Below are 17,687 nucleotides of genomic sequence, written 5' to 3' on the forward strand. Positions count from 1 at the left end.
TTGTAAATCACAGCTCTGCTAGGGCCTATTAGTCCTCACCAACACAGCCACTTAATCTTTATTTCCCTAACATGTAATTTCCCTTAATTATATTTGGAGAATATTTATGAGGTTATTAAAGTTAATTGTAAGACTCAGAGAGGTCCTTAGCCATAATTACCAGTACAAATCAAAGCTTTGAGCGATTTTTTGAGTTTTTTTTTTTTTTTTTTTGAAAGACTCAATTTGATAATCTGTCATCCTGAACTGCTCTGGATGATGGAACTGCTTCACTCAGTACAATGAGCAGCTGAAACTGTTTAACATGAATATCTCCGTGGACAAGATTCAGCATCCAACTACGAGTCTGCAACAGCCCTTTCAAAATTCACTTGGAGATACAAAATGGGCTTTTGAGGAAGCGTTGAAAAGAATTGATGCTCTCCTCTTAAGCTTTCATATAAATCTTTTTACTTCCACACCTGTTTGGAGTGCCATGCCTCATAAATTAAAAACCAGGGCTGTATTCAGGCTCAGACCTCAACTGGTATTTTGCAGCAATTAGGAAATCTGATTTTTAGGTAAGGAGTGACACCTGGATGACCGTCCCAATGGGAAAAGCAGACCCTGCCATCTCTGAGGAGCAGGAATAGGGGGGACTTGGCGCTGCCAAGCTGGGAGAGCACAGGGAGGTGTCCAACAGGGGCTGGGTCAGCTGTAGTTCTCACACACAGATTTCCTGCCCCTCAAACTCCACTCTCACAGACCATTTGGGAAGGTTAACATTGCATCTGCAGCATCTTCAGAGAGCCCTGCACAGAATCTGAACAGCAACAAGTGTGACAAGTCCCTCCCCTTTTAGGTGTGCCAGTTCTTCAGCTCTCAGCTGTCATCTCCAATGTCTTTTTTGACAAAGCTCTGGCTTCAGATGGCAAGTGATTGCAACATAATCTCGTCAAAGAAATGAGCTCAGCTTTCGGGCCTCCTGCACGGGAGAAATCCTCAGCCACGGCCAGAATGCAAAGCTCTCTATAGGAGGTTTTTCCACATTTTTACCAGAAGCAGGTGAGCATGAGCACTCCCAGCCCATTCAGAGGTGTCATTTGCTGCCCCCTTTGCTCGCACACACATCACTCGCTTGCTCTGAGGGTGGGAGGAACAGACGAAGGGATAGCTCTGCTCCTGAGCTTTACCAGGATACTTTTCCAGCTCTCCTCCTCAAAAAGATCTTTGAGGTTACTGCTAAGCAATCGTGGCCTAACACTGCTGCAGCTACATTAAGAGAAGAGCCAGGAGGCCAAAAACCTTGGATGTGAGGACGTGACTCCAGTCCAAAAGCAGTGATGAAAGATGCACTACATACAAAAGCAGCCAGAACTATTAAGAACCTCTTGGCTTGTCCTGTCTGTTCTTTCACCTCATTCATAAGTCCTACTGAGTATCTTCTCCAGAATTAAATACTTAAAGTTATATGGTTTGCACTTGCCAAACTTTGGGGACACCCAGACACGACTTCTCAAATTTGCACTGGAAAAAAAGATGAATTAGAGGAGGAGGAGAACTGCCAAGCACAAAAGCTCATTTTCTCTCGATTCTGCTAGTAAATTAGTACTGCTTTTAAATACATCCTTGTCTTCTAGAAGTGTCCTAAGACAACATCCATTGCACCACGGAGCTTTTACTCACAGAAAGAAGGTCCGGTGCAATTTCTGCTGAGCTCAGGCTGTGGTTTCTGAAGTGCAATTCCACCCAATGTAATCACTTTATAATAGATTTCAGATGCTAGAGACCAGCACTAGATTAAAACCATCCTGACACGGAGATAGTGAAGGACTATCAACAGCAAGGTTAACCTTCCAGTCAATTCATCTCAATAATCCTTCCATTCCGGCTTCCTACCTTGCCAAATCCAGGCAGGAAAAGACAGGTCTTCTTCAAGAAACAAAAAAAAAAAAAAAAAAGAAAGAAAGCATTTCCTGCAATGGTTTCACTAATACCCAAGATGCCGTATCCAAAAAAAGCAGCCAACGACCTCTAATCTGTTTCAGAATGGAATTGAAAGTTAGCCAGCAAGCAGAAAAGCTCTGTGACACCTGAACCACAGAGACTGAGATAGTTCACACTCTGACCTACTTCAGCCCGGAGAACTGCTCGGTACATTTCCAGCGCTGAGGCAAAATCCAAACTCCAAAGGAAGAGAGAAAAAGGAAAAGACAGCAGTTTTCCTGCACAGTGCATTCCCAGAAGAGTTATTTTTGCTCTTCTAAGGGGTTAACTTTGCCATTTGGGTGCAAACGTGAGGCAGCAGCAGGGAGGGGAAGACAGAACCTTAGGGTGACACCATTCCAGAGCCAGCACTGCTTCACCTCTCCAACGGCAGGAAAAGTGAGGGAAGCAAGCGCTGGGGAATTAAGAAAGGAGGATAAAGATGCACCATAACTGGGTTTCTGCTCTCATTCTTTACTGGTGCCCTGGATGGACACACAGGATCATGTCCTCTCCCTTAATTATGGCACAAGCAGCTGGTAAAATCAACACCAACATTAGCTTTCAAAGATATTTTAAGGTATAACAACACCTCTCTCCTATTCTTCCCCCACAACCAATTCATTTTCCCTTTTCTCCTCTTTTGACTAAGTGTTACAGCGCACAGTGTGGCATTTGACAGATTCTCCCAGAGCTCCCTGCCAGGATCACTCTGCTCCTGGTTTGAATCCATGTCCAAGTGAGGGAAGTTCATTCTCCATTTCCATTCCAGCCACAGCCCTTTCCCCTGGAATTTCCAGCTACGGTAGAAAAAGCCACCAGACAATAGAACAAACCAGGCTCTTGTTTTCTGCCCTTCGCTTAAGAGTAACCAAAAAGAAGACTGAAACTTCTGGATTTGATGAGCTTGGAACGTTCCATAATGGAGGCAGCTGACGGGATGCATGAAAGTGAGAAAGCAGAACATTATCTTCTAAAAGCAGCAACATAAATGGCATTCAAGCAAAACAAATGCAGAGTGCTTTGACATCTGACTACTGAGGCATTCAGTGGCATTACCATAATTCTCTCTCATGCCCCTGAAGTAGTCCATTTCTAAAATAAGCACTGACTGACAAACTTCTAGGAAGCTGTGAGTGTGTGGGGTTTGGGGGTTTTTTTTCCCTGCCTTGGGATTTCATTTTTATGCAGCATAATCTCACAGCATAAGCAAGCAAGCAGGATGAGGAGATAAACCAACACAGTGAAAATTCCTTGCTGTGCTCACATCCAGCCCCCACTTTGGATATCTTTTATTTAAGAGAGACCTTTACGCTGGAAGTTTGATTTAATTTTTTTCTTTATAGGAGGGAAAAAAACGTATCATACTGAGCACTGCCAGCCACATAATCTTTCAAGGGACTCCATCTTCAATAAAACTTAGGAAAACACCAGGACACTTTGAAGCCAGCATCTCTATTGATTGAGTTGCATGGTGTCACACAGGGCAGTGGCGCAGCCAGGCCCCTGAATGAACTCCTTTCAAGAGCTGTGGAATCACAGCATCTCATTAATGAAACAACACTCAGGAGCAAGAATCATGCATAAATAATTACTCCTGCTTCTCAGAGATAAAAAAAAAAAAAAAAAAAAAAAAAAAGTTTGAATTAAGACCAGCAGCTGATAAGTAAGAGCACAGAAACTGGCTGAGAGCCACCACTTCAGGGAATAAAAATATTTATTGCTGACTCCCACCCTGCCTAACTATTTTCATGTACTATAAAAATAGGGCTGGTTTTAAAACTATTGTGCAAGAAAAGCTGTATCAAATAAATAACTAAGCATAGAAGATTATTAACTAGGCCCATTGTGTTAGATTTTTTAAAAAATCTCATTTCTGTACTTCCCAAGGTGCTCCCTGCACAGTCACACTCACAAAGAACCCCCTGAAACACTACAGAATTGGAAATTAAATCCATTTATATAATTGTCCTGGTATGGCAGCACTGGGATGAATATTTCATCTCACTGCATCCCCTGCCCGCTTTTCTGCTGTACAACTGAGGCAAAAGCAAAGTGAAGAGTGTGACAATAAATAAACAAATAAATCAATAAATCACATAACTACTTTATTACCCCTTTTGAAAGCATATATAATATTTTGAATGAAACAATTCAATGTATGACGTTAATCATCTGCATTTCCCCTATTTGCCAGGGCACACTTTCCCTCTTTCCCCCAGTCTTCATCAGCTAGCAAATCCAGCCAGAGCAACCACTTACTGCATCTCAGACGGAATTCTGTCAAGCTTAGCACATTAAAGAGAGCACTAGAAGTGTGTTGCTTCTATATATAAACTGCCTGTCTGGTGCACAGTGTGTCTGAATTATACAGCCTGCCTGACGCCAAATCCAAGCTCCCCTGGATGAGGTGGAAAAAAAAAAAAATCCCCCTTTGGAGTTATTTTCAAAGCACCCCGTAATTCTCAAGGAGCAGGAGTGCAGAGAGTCTGAAAAAAAAGCCATCACACCTACCACTTACACTTCATTACTGAGCTTCTTTAAGGCAGCAAAGCCTTTTGTAAAGAACATCATTCAAGGCAGCAGAAACAAAGATTTGAGGCCAGGAGCAGACAAACCCTGCAGGAGTGACAAAGCTGCACGGCTGCTGCCATCAGACCTTATCTGCTGCTCCCTTTCCTCCATCTCACCTTTCCCCCACGTGGCCGCTGTTTTCTTCCCCTCTGCCTCCCCATCCTTTGTTTTTTTAATATTAAAAATACATCCAAGAAACCGTCATGCATTTACTGACAGAAGAGAGCGTGTTTTATCCCACACAGGAATAAAACCCCAGCACAGGTATAAATAACACAGTTACCCTTGATCAAATTTATTTATCTCTGCACGCAGAGATAAAAACGCCCGAGGTTTTCAGCAGTAACGTAACACAGGTATAACAAACGATCAAATTTATAAAACTCTGCAGGCCTTCCCAAGGTGACACTGAGACTTTTGGCTGCCAGGCAGGATTTCCTGCCATGCCCATGGTGTCAGCTCGTGGAACTTCCTGAAGGCTAATGTAAAAAACGCAAGTGAAATGAATTTTTCTAACGACTGCTGAAGGACTTTTAACCTGTCCGGTTCCCAGAACTCCTGTTCTCTCCTTCAGCACGTGTCTCTCCAGAATTTGGGCAGCACCGACCGCTCAGCGCTCCTCACCTCAGGTGCCACACAGCATTTCTTTTAAAGTCTGTGATCAGGCTGCATACTCAAACCAGGTTACACGGACCCCACATTATCAGATGCTATCAGCACTATTTAAACTGTTAGGGAGCCACAATAATTTTTATTTTATCTCTGCTAAGCTCTCATTGTAACAGTCTTGATCCTCAATCCCACAGCCCATTGACAGTAGGAGAAAAGTCAGTGTGTTGGAACACTCTCACGGTAAGGCAGATGTCCAGAGCCTTCTTCCAAAATGTAAAATAAAAATGTCCAAACAAGGGATAATGCTGTAGAAGCCGCTCAGAAATGTGCACACTCAATACTGTTTGAGCATCCTTTAAAAAAATAAGTCCAAGACAACTTTTTAGTAGTGAAAAAGGTTTCATCTGCGCTCAGTGGCATTTGCCTTTCCCAGCCATGTAACTGAAAATAGATATTCTCCTTTTTCCTCATTTAAGAGCCTTTTGCCCTGGAAAGGATTGACCTAAAATTTCAAGATATTTAAAAATCAAATTACTGTTTAGAGTCAAGTACTTTAATAAGTGGGAGTTCAAAACAGTATCAGAACAAAGGGTTCCATCCCCTTTTACACAGCATTTTCATTTCAAAAAGTGTTAAATACCTACAACTACACACATCTAATAGACAAAGTTTTTCCTCACGCCTTATAGGTATATTTCTAACTTCTCTCACCAAAGGGCAGGGAGACAAAACCTCTTCAAATAATTAATAATAATAAATCCTTAAAGGCACATCCTTACCTGACCTCAAGCAAATGAAAGACAAAACAAACTTTCACATGCGAACATTAAGATTCAAAACAGGAGATGACCTTTAGTGCACCCTTCCATGAGTGGAATGTTCTCATCCACAAGCAGATTTAATTAAATTTAGCTCTTTAGACTGATTAGAGTTAATAAAGCAATTTGTTAATAGACCATTTTATTATGTTTACAATGTGCTGTTTTGTTGGATATTGTGCAATGGTTGCAAGCTGCAAGGCACTGGTTTTTCACCCTCTCCAACTGCACTGATTTTATATGAAACCTAAAAGAAGGGGCCAGGGTCATCACGAGCACTGGAGAAGATCAGAAGTGCAGTATATAAAATACATTGCATAAGGTGACCCTACAAGAGATGTCACCAGGGGTGACTGTTTTTATTTTATATATTTAACAAACCATGTTTCAAATTCACCATATGAGAGAAACTCCTGTAAAAAAAAAATATCACCATATACAAGGGAATTATTGTAAATATTGTGATTTTTCATGCCCCTCACTGCTACACATTTCTGTTAAGCTGGACCACTTCTTTGTGTAACAAAGTGTTTGGAGAGATCCAGGTGGGAAAGAATTACATGGAATTCTTCAAACTGTACCATCCTCCTGCAGAGGGACTGTGCTTCTGGTTAATTTAGATATTCTGCTACAGGAAATAGCCCACAGCTCTCCCTCAGGCTGCCCATATCCTCAAGGGAAAGGCAGAACACCTCAAATACAGGCTGCGAGTCTCTATCCGTAACATCCACCACGGGAATGCCACAACCTGCTTGAGCACTAGTGCCTAAATCCAGAGAAACCACCTTAAAAAAGCCAGGCTTTTCTTGTTAGCACAGCTGGACGCTGCAGAGGATGGATAACAGCTTCCACTACACCATGCTGCACTGGATTTTCTGTCCTTCAAGCACAAATATCAACCTTCAAACATTTAGAAACCACGGCTCCCCGGGAGAGGAGCCAAGTCCTACACTCAGTTTGCAGAAAAAGCACACAGAGGATATTTCACAGGGAACAAGGTTTTTTTTTAAAGAATTCACACTTTTCCAGCAATTTTTAGAGACCTGTCAAAAAATCAATTTAAAACAAACAAACAAAAAAAAAAAAATTTAAAACGGCACTGTCCTCCGTATCTCAGTACTGCAATCAGCTCAGAAATGTGGGAGATGGTCTTACCTGGCTGGTGGACAGGAGTTACCCTCTCATGCTGCTATCATTCCACAACCCTCTCCCTCCTGGGAAGAGGAATTCCCCGAGAGAGAGCCAGGACATGTCCAGAGAACTTGCCCAGAGTTCAGCGATGGCGCTGAACCACCCTTCAACTGGGATTAGGGCTAAAAAAACAGCATTGTTTGAGAAACGATTGGACAGCTTTTGTGTGGGGGTGGGAGGGGATTACTGCCTCCCAACTGGGGCTGAGCAGCAATGGATTACCTGGAGAATCTGTGTCCTAACCCTCTCACCAACAAATTAATTCAGTTTGAAATGTGCTACTGGGCTACGCACACACACCTTGTCTAGGGGTACAGCGAGAGTGACCTCCACAGCTGTTTCACTGGGATTCTGGAAATCATGGAATGCTGCTTGGAACGCATCAGCAGCTCCTTCCTTCGCCTGCTCCGTTTTCCCCTAGCAGCCTTTACCACCCAGGAGACAGAATTGTAAATTGTATCCTCAGTCACACTAACTGTTTAACGCTCAAATTGTGCCGACCTGTAAGTTTAAGGTCAGGAGCAGCTGTGTTTGAAAAATGGCAAAGAAATAACAAGTGGTCAGAGAACGGGATGGGCCCGCAGCAAAAGCTTAGCCCATGGAGAATCACATTCTCTTAGAGGAAATCACAATGAAATCCCAATTCTCCTAAGATTTTCTGCCAGTTCCTGAAGTGCAGCAATCTCAGAAATCTTAGAAAGGTTATTCCTAAGGGGTTTATACCCGATTGCTGTAACTCACAGAGTTTTTTTGGGTGCACTGTATTGATTTTATAGTGGCAAGACTGAGAGAGGAGCCTTGTGCAGCCAGCAACACAGGCAGCAGACCCCAGAGAAGCGTCTCTGGATAATTCAGATCTCTAAAAAGCTTGTTTCTGTTCCAATTGGTTCAGTCTCCCCTAAAAAAATGAGGCTAGGTTTTTGTAACAGCCCTGCAAACGCACTGATTTTATTTTCTAATGCTAAATTTGTAGGTTGGTTAGACAGAAAGTTCTGGGTTACCTCTTGACTGAAAATTATTGCTCAGTTTGACAGGATGTGCTTATCCCATCAGTGATCCAAAAGCATTTCACCAGCACATACAGAGAACCTTTCTTCACTTGCTCCAATTCACCAAATAATGACTTTTTTTTTCCCCCCAGGATAATTAAACAAGAATGCACAAATATTCCTAAAAACACAGTGTAACCCTCTATAAATAAAACAGTGACATTCTCTACATACACCAACATTATCTCTTGTATCCACAGCATTTCCCAGAGCCCCTGGATTCCTCCACAGTTCATGTAAAGGTTAGGTCACATCACTGTTCCAGCGCACTCATTTCACATCGGGGCAGATTTCAATTTCATATGCAAGAGACAATGGAGCAGGGTGACCTCTGGGTATCACAAAACATGTCCCAAAAGCCCACTTTCATTTTCAGCAGATGTTGGTTCAACATATTTGTCAGTGTAAATCCTCTTAGAGCCCGGCAGCACACGCGGCAAAGGAAGCAAACCTAGACCAACGCACACATTTTTTTCATGTGGGAGAATGGACATTTTAAGGAAAACAGCTTATGGGAAATGCACAGTTGCACAGCAAAGAAACAGGGGTTGCAGACCATCAAAAAATTGACTTGTTTCCTAAGAGCACATAAAGCTGTATCTACTATTTTCTTGCCGAGCCTGTTGAAAAAACTCAGAGAGAAACAAAACATAAATACACATTTAAAAAAAAAACCACCAAAAAACCTGAAGCAGTAGGCTGTTTCCTCTGTAGTCAGCAGAAGCAAATACAATTTCGTGGGTTTGTGTGAAGACTGCAGCACTTTGGCACTGATAAAAACAGACATATCTCAACTATCTGCCTCTGAAGCAACGTGTGTTTTAAAAGGGAAAAAATGTGAAGCTACAAGAGTCCGATAGGAGACCAGAGCCCAGGGAGATTTTTCTGCATGTGAGGCACACCAAGAGCCTTTCCTTGCTCTCCTGTCATCCCAGCATGTTAGCTGATAAATGCTCCATAATTAGAAGACCCAAGTGGGGATGCCTGAAATCCATCTGACCTAAGGGAATGAGTTTAAAAACCTGACCCAGCTTTTAGCGTGCCAGATCCTCCTGTATTCCATTTCTGCCTACTGGAAAGGGCTGGCAAAGGCAGACACAAGAGACAGACTCAACTAAACATGGTATTCAGTGGGATTAGAGAAAGGTTATTTTGGGACGTAGGAAGTACTCAAAAGAGGAGGGCAAAGGGAAAAAAAAGTAATATTAAATTTAAATCAGATGCTGGCGAAGGGAAAGGTCACAAGATACGCACAAGCAGAAAACCAGGAGGGAAGAAATATTACTCCTTTACATTCCCTGTCTGAGCAGAGCATCTGTTGGACTGGGGAATGGTTTGCAGAGAATCATCAGTGGGACAGAGGCATCACCACTGCACTGCAGGCAATATTGACACACAAGTCACTGCCCAAACAGCTACACCAGCAAACACACAAATCAACTCCTTTTGTGGAACTCTCTTCCAGTAAACTCGGCCGCTCTGGGAGAGATAAATCAATCTGACACTAATTACATCCAAAAACTGCAAGTAATGACATCATGTAGGAAAAGCCCAGCTCTATTTTTGAGGCAGCCAGTTGGAGATACCATCTTGCTATTTCTTTGACAGAAGTTTGGATACAAATGGAATATTCCAGTCTCCTTCACATGAACCTTCCAACAGCTAAAAGGAAAGGAAACTGCAGCCCTGAGACACAACTACTGTCTTTGCACTTCTTCCCATGCCAAAGATAACAAGCGCTCTCATAGCTAATTACCAGCTATTAAAAACAGGAACACGGCCACGATGGTGCACCTGGCAATCACGGTGTACCAAAGCCTCAGGTTTCTAGTACAGCAACACATAACACAAGAATAAAATCTAAATGTTGTCTCCAGGAGCACGGGAGCTCACGAAGTGATGGAGAAGCAGAAGGCGCTGGGTGGTTTTGCAAGCCCAATGTGAGGGTTAAGCTGCATGACAGAAGAAACTCCACTCTCGCAGAGAAAAGCAGGGTGCAGGAAGGAGGAAAGAGAGGTGATAAACCAGCCAGGAGTAGAAGCAATAAGAAATGAAGAGGTTTCTTCATTCCTCGCCACATCTGAGATGGGAACACAGCTCGGATTTGGCACTTTCAGATCACTTTCCTCGTCTCCAGCTCAACTCTGAGAAGCTGCAGGAGTGTTTAGGTGGATAAAGGCACAGCCCATGCCAAGCTGGCTCACAGGCACACAGAAGGGCAAAGCAGATGCCGCTGAGCAAATCCCCTCTCCTCCCATCACACCCAGGCTATTTCCTACTGAAAGCACTCCCCAAAGCAATCAACTTCCCAGTTCTAGGTCAGACATTTCTAATGAGCAATTAGCTCAGACACTCATTTTTCTTGGCATTAAACAGGATCTTAAGTCCTTTCATTAACAAAAGTTATTTCAATGTATTCAGTGAAACTTTCAAGTCAGAACAAGTCACTTGAAGTTTTAGACCAGAGCTCTGCCCTTTATGTTCAAGTAAATCCAAACCCCAAAACATCCCTCCTTTCTCAACCCAGAAATAGACAGTTTTGTTAAAACTTGCACATTTTTATGTCTGAAATTAAAACCAACATCTTTCCAAACGATTTGAAGACGAACATCTCTCCTTTCAGAATTCCACACCCTGAAGCAGCACACAGTGAATCAGAACTTCACTTACAGGAAAACATGAAGCACTGAGGGGGATGGAGGAACAGAGCACAGAACTGCAGGATGGATACTCGAGGGCAGGTCAAATCCATCTCGGGAGGACACTGCTTCATTTAGCCAGGGACCCACCCATTTCTGCCCAGTTTTTGGTGTAGGCACACATCCACACCCCAAAACAAGCAACGCTCAGTTTTGGAAACAGCAGAATTAGTCAGAGTTTGCTTGAGTCTTCTCTCAACACTCAAAATTCTCAGCTGGTTGGGCCAGAAAAGCGCTCCTAGCTCTGCTCACTGGGAAATGCTTCCCAGCCTTGCCCTTCACCCCTCATGCCACTTAGCAAAGTTTGTTTAAAGGCTGAAGGAGAAACCATCCAAATATTAATCGGAAATGCCTCTGGAGCTGAGGTCTAGGTGAGGACACCTGGCAAACTCTCCCAGTGGCCAGAGTTCTGGCCCATTCCTGCCAGCATCAAAGTGGTATTTCTGTGCTTTCCCAGACTTCTGTACCCTCTCTGCAGACCCTCAAAACCGTGAGTTTTTAACAGCATGAGCAGAACTTCCACATCTTCATAACAGAAAATTAATTCAGCTACCTGAAGTCGTTTGCACACTGCAAGCACTGCAGGGCTCTTCCTGCCTATCTGAAACCATCACGTGCCTTCCAATGAAGGACTGCTTTATTTAGTGTTTATTGTGCCACACCAAGCTTTAATTCCAATAGCTAAATCTTCTGCAGCCAGGCCTTTGAGAGCTGCTTTACGTTTCTTGCAACCTACTGCTTCTACACCAAGCCTGCCCATAAGGATGCTTTTGAAATACATTTTTGCCTTTTGTAATGTTCTCATTTCAGCGCACACGCCAGTTTATTTTCCCAGCATTACCCAGGAAAGCTCTTCAGCCTGCTTCTTGTTCCATAACTAAAATAAGGCGAAGGAAAGGAGAGAGTCTTGGGAGTTAAAGGATACAACTGCCCACTGACAAGAAGCCCTTAAGCACCTCCCTCATCTTTACCGTGTGATGAAGCCCAAAAATCAGCTATTTTCCTACTCCATGCAAAGCCAGCTGGGTCACCGGTGGATTCAGAGGTGCGAGAGCACCAGTCACGAGGGAGCTTTCTCTGCCTCTGCCATTGAAGTGACCACGCACCTCCCCTTCTCTGGGGTTTAATACAAACCTTCAAAGTCACCTTTCTGAAGGAAAATTTGGTTTGCTGCAGCTCCCTCACCTCCCCCCCACACCCCGCATTCCAATGGGCAGCTTCTCCCCAAAAAGTATTTCAGCACCAGTGAGACAACAGCTGATATTTCAGAGCTGCTATTTTAAGGATTGCCTACGAGTGCTCCAGTCTAGCTAGACAGATTCACTGCTCTTGGCAACCTGCTGACTTGACAGGAGGGACAAATACCTTGCTTCACAAGCCCAAAATACTACGTGGATTATGCTCCTTGCAAGCAAAGCATGAAAAAAAAAAAAAAAAATCCCAGTGTTGAAGGCCTTGCAAGCACATCTGAGCTCCAACTTCATCCAGCAAGAGGCCTGGAAAAACATCCTTCTAGATGAGGTAATGATTAGCGTTACATCCTGCAGCCAAGCTCAGCATCTGGGCTTACAAGGACAGAGGCTGGGCTTCCCATGCTGTTAATCCTACCAGTAGTCCCTTGCCCGACTGAAACAGGAATCACAGCTCCTAAACAGCTGCTTCCTCAGACGGCAAGGGAACAGCTGAAGGGGACTCAGGCCAGGCACGGACACAAAGAAAGGCAACTAATTATTTCAAGCCGAGAGGCAGATTGTAAGACAGCCTCCAGTCACCCGTTTAACCAACATGAGATGGGTCTTCAGATTTTTATCTCGCTTCTTTAAACCGCTCCTTCCCACATTTACTTTGGGGGAGAGAGACTTTGGTAAGGGATGCCAGCACCATTTGTTGGATATATGGATGCAAAGCATTAGGGGAAAAGGAGAGTTTGATGAAGAGCATATTTGCCACATAAAATCATCTCAAATCTGGAACGATTCCCCACGCCCTACTGGCAAGCATCGCCCACAAAGTCCTCCTTCCTTCCTATATTTAGGTCAGCCGGGCTGAGTCAAGCCCTCCAAGAGCATCCTTTGCTTTCGTAACTTTCTGTTCTAGAACAGAAAAGCCAGACATGCTTTTCTCAGATGATTTGTTTGGATCATACGTTAACACTCCTAAAGGCAGCAAGTAAGGCGATAAAAAACCAAGTCAAGTACTGGCGCTGCGTAAGCCAGGCTGTTTCTAAGGGCTTCTCTTGGAACATCCACCCAGCTTACAAAAGCCTTCACGCATCTGTAATGCCAAATACTGCTCAAAAAAGTTCCACCCCTACCCTAGCAAGGCGCCCAGTTCCTACACATAGGGAATATATCCTAAGGGAGTATATCCTTAGGGAACACACTGCTTTAAATGCTCTGGTTTGCATAACAGTTCAATGAAGTTTGTGTGGCTTGAGTTCCCATACACAAACAGCCATTCTGCTTGCTTTAGCTTCAACTTGTAGCAAATTGTTTCCATCTCTGTTTGTGGAAGTCTCCCAAAGTGCTGTATAAAGCGGAGTTTTCTCCCCCAAATTAACCCCTCAATTTAACAGATTCCACATTCAACCATTGCAGCATCTCTTCACTAGTCTCTAAACTCCAATTTAGCCTGTTGAAGTTACTCAGTGCCCTCTTACAGTAACCATTAAACCTGGCTGGCTGGTTTCATTTGCATTTTGAGCCTTTTCTAATTAGCAACCCTTTCTGCTCCTTCATAGCAGTGGAACATCCTAATTTTTGAATCCCTAAGAATACAGGTCAATGCCCAAACTGATTACTTCAGTGAAATAATCAAATGCATGGTCCATAAATGGATCGTGCTAGTTTTTAACAAAATTAATAATTACGTATGTACAAAGATGTGGGTGACTTCTTGAAAGGGACATAAAGTCTACAAAGAGTGAAGGCACAACCCTCACAACATTACTATCTTTAACAATAAAAAATAAATTATGCTGCTTGAATTACTAATTGCAAAATAATTATTACCTAAAGAGCTCTGCTCTGTAAAATGGAGGATGAAGAAGATTTCTAGCAGAGAGAGGACACACAGCACGATCATTTTTCTGAACAGTGCAACATACATCTGCCTGCAAAACAAGGCGTCAATTACATTCCTGATACAAACAAGAAATTGACCTTGTCCTTCCTCCTTCAAGAAAATAAAAAACAGTAACTAATATTATCTGCCTACAAGAGAAATATCTCATTTACACACAGCTCCTTGCTGGATTTGCAAAACTCCTGCCCACGTAACAATTATTACTGCTGCTAGCGGACTGGAAGTCAGCAAAAAAATAAATTCCCTTGGAAACAATGTCTCGAGTAATCACATCAAAGCCATCTAATCCAAGCAGGAAGGCAGCTCCTGGAAGGTTCAGCCGGGCAGGACTGTGCCTTCCCGAGCCGCACGCGGCACGCGGCTCCCGCTGGCTCTGCTGGCACAGACCTTGAGCGGTATCAAAGTGCTAGATGCTGCAAACACTGCTGGCATGTGCTCACCGAGGGCAGTGAAAGAGCCCAAAAGTTTCCATTGACCTAAACACGGAATAATCCGCCGGTGGGGAGGCCGGCCTGAAAGCGGAGAAGCCGATCATTGATCGCTGCCGCCCGGGAAGAAAAAACGCTCAGCGGCACAAGGCAGGTGTGTGAACAGCAAATCCTGTGAGTGGCAGCCTGTGAGTCTGTTAGAAACTCAGAACGCCGTGTTTCGTGTTAATTATATTTACGTATTTGCCGTCCGCTTGATGGCCGTGCCTGTCAAACGCTGTAGCCGGATCTGGCGGTACAGCACTACCCTTTCCTGATGGGAGGGATCGGCGCCTTCTACCTCTGCTCTGAATAGCTCTAGACAAGGTGTTAAACTGCTCCAGAAAGGGCCTCAAACATTAAAACTACTACTGATTAACATGACTAATACTGCTGCTAAACCCTTGTCACTACAAGATGCTTCACCCTCACAATTTCCTTCCTCTTGCGCGGTCACTTCCCCTCACGACTGCTCTCGCTGCCCTCTTCACCACGCCGGGCTCTCTCCCGGGCTGTGCGAGACGTCCCAGCTGCAAATCCAAACAAATTTTATACTCAAACGGCGGGAGTTTCACAAAGCCCTCGCAAGTCTTTCTTATAGGAGCCCACAAGAGAGAGAACGGCGGGTTTGCCAAAATAACCGCAAAATAAAAGGTACCTCTGTGAATCAGTCTAGTTTGGATGCTCTCTCGGGCTATCCCATAGGGACATAGGGAAAATGAGACTCTAGGATCTGCAAATAACCTGCTTCTGGATAACAAAGGACCAAAGCCAGGAGAGGAGTGAAAATCTATGTGCAAAAGCCACATGTCTGTGTCCCAGCTTTGTCTAAGCACCTGCGAGGAAGGCTGGAGGAGCCAAAATATCAGTAACCCTCCCACCTTCTTAACATGGAGGCTCTCAACATCCTTGCTAAGGAGAGACAAAAGGTTTAGTTGACATATTCTGGATCATACAGAAGGATTCATCTGGGATCCTTTGTGTGGAGAACAGGCAGTTAAACAACAAAACAATTAAAGTGCTCTGAGAGAGAGTAATGCAAATAGATAAAATAATATGGGAAAATGCTGAACCTTGAACTTGGCAGTTCGCAGTTTTAGCACTCAAGGGAAAAGATAAAAGACACGCTTTTGTTGGGCTTTTGGAGCAAATGGAGTTGTCCTTTAAACAAACCCCAGGAGAAGGAAAGGAAAAAAAAAAAAGCAAGCCACAAACCACCACAATGTTTGAGTCCTCAAATCATTACACAATGCAGTGAAAAGCAGATCTAAGATAAAGAAAAGAGAAAGTGGGAGAAAAACGTGCAACAGAAAAGAGCAGCTGGGTTCCTTGTTAGAGACTGATGCCTTCCTTGATCAAATGACAGCACAGCCAGGACACATTTGTGGAATTCAATCCCTCATCCCAAAACAATTCTTGGGATATTATCCTGACTCTAACAGGCAGCACAATCACTCTTACTTGCTATCTCATGTCCAGGACATGAGACATTCTTGTCCTCCTACCTCAAACTCCACCCTTGGGAACCTTCTCATCACCCTGCCACAAAAATCTGCCTTCAGAGAACACACTATGTGAATCACTCACACAAAACTCTGCTGGGCATACTCCAAAGATGCTACAAACCGCCAGAAAATGGTGCACAACAACTGGAAAGGCACTGGTGACAATGAGGAGCACAATGTCTCAGCTAACTCCATCTACCAGCCAGTGCAACCAAAAATAAGCCATACATCAGCATTCACCTGATCCTGCTGCAGCTCTGAATCAGGACAGGAAACCAAGACAGACCTAAAACTCTTCCAGAAGAACAATTTATCTTCTAACCCATCTTGGGGTCACACCAACACCAGGTGGGCTAACACACATAACCCACGCTAGGGGAAGAGGATGCCCAGCAGCAGCAGCAGCATTGGAGCAGTCCAGACACTGAATCACAGAATGGTTTGGGTTGGAAGGGACCTCAGATCAACCTCGTGCCATGGGCAGGGACACCTTCCACCAGACCAGGTGCCTCAGAGCTCCATCCAACCTGACCTCGGACCCTTCCAGGGACGGGGCAGACACAGCTTCTTGAGGCAACCTGTGCCAGGGCCTCCCCACATCCACAGGGAAGAATTTCTCCCTAATATCCCATCTAACCCTGGTCTTTTTCAGTCTGAACCCATTCCCCCTTGTCCTGTCCCTCTCCATCTTTCTCGTAGGTTTCCTACTGGAAAAGAACCCCAGGGCTGCTCATCCCCCTTTCCCCCATTGGAAGGATGGCCACAGCAAGGATGGAGAACAGGCTCTGACAGGTTTAGTAAACGTAAAAAACAAATTCACATTATCACGGCTAGCACTGAACCAGTTTGAGTGCACATAAGAGGAATAAGGAGGCAGGAAGCATCAGCAATCAGCTGCTTTAGAAGGTTAAAGTCACATTGAGCACAATGCAGCATCTGGTGGGCAGCAATATAAAAACCAGTTTCCAAAACAGAGGGGTCACTTATGCCCACACCCAGCATCACCTGGCAGTAATCTGGTTTTCATTTTTCACCCCCACCCCTGGAAGTGTTCCAGGCCGGCCTGGATGGGGCTCGGAGCAACCTGGTCCAGTGGAAGGTGTTTCCCGGCAGGGAGCTTGGAAGGAGATGATCTTTGGGATCCCTTCCAACCCAAACCACGCTGTGATTCTATGATTTATACCAATCCATAACACACCCGAGCGGCCTATTTTCAATGCTTAACACCAATGCCAGCGGTTCTCAGCAGCAGTGGCCGGCGATGGACATCCCCTCCGGCGGGGCTGGAGCGGGGCGGCTCCGGCACCGCACGCCCTTCCCTCACGGAGCGCCGGAGCGGAGCCCGGGCACGGTGGCACAGGCGGCGGTGAAGCAAGGTTTCCACCTCGCCCTTGAGCCGCCGCGGTGCCGGTGGCCGGGGGCGCCTGCGCGGCGCTCGGGGGAGCCCGTGGGGGAAGGCGAGGGGAGGAGGATGGAGAAGGGAGAAGGGGGGATGCCGCCTCCCGCCGCTCACCTCGCGGGCGATCTGGTTGAGCGCATCGTCCTCCGCCGTCAGGCGCTCCCGGTTCGGCAGCCGCTTGCGTCCGGCGCCCGGCGTCCCCATGGCGGGGCGGTCCCGAGCGGCCCGGCCCGGTCCGGAGCGCAGCCGAACCCGGAGCCGCTGCCCGCCAGCCCCGAGCGACCCTCCCGCTCCCTCCGCCGCCTCCGCCGGCGCGGCCGTCAC

General features: G+C 45.1%; 1 protein-coding gene across 1 annotated transcript in view; it reads right to left on the reverse strand.

Annotated features, from left to right (window-relative positions):
- The window catches only part of LRRFIP1 (LRR binding FLII interacting protein 1), a 103,792-nt gene extending 86,105 nt beyond the window's left edge, over nt 1–17,687 (reverse strand). The window contains exon 1 of the mRNA XM_038141773.1: nt 17,478–17,687. Coding sequence (XP_037997701.1) covers nt 17,478–17,567 — 90 coding nt within the window. The 5' untranslated portion in view covers nt 17,568–17,687. The remainder of the gene's footprint in view (nt 1–17,477) is intronic.

The sequence above is a fragment of the Motacilla alba genome, chromosome 7 (assembly GCF_015832195.1).
Source record: "Motacilla alba alba isolate MOTALB_02 chromosome 7, Motacilla_alba_V1.0_pri, whole genome shotgun sequence".
Classification (NCBI taxonomy): Eukaryota; Metazoa; Chordata; class Aves; order Passeriformes; family Motacillidae; genus Motacilla; species Motacilla alba.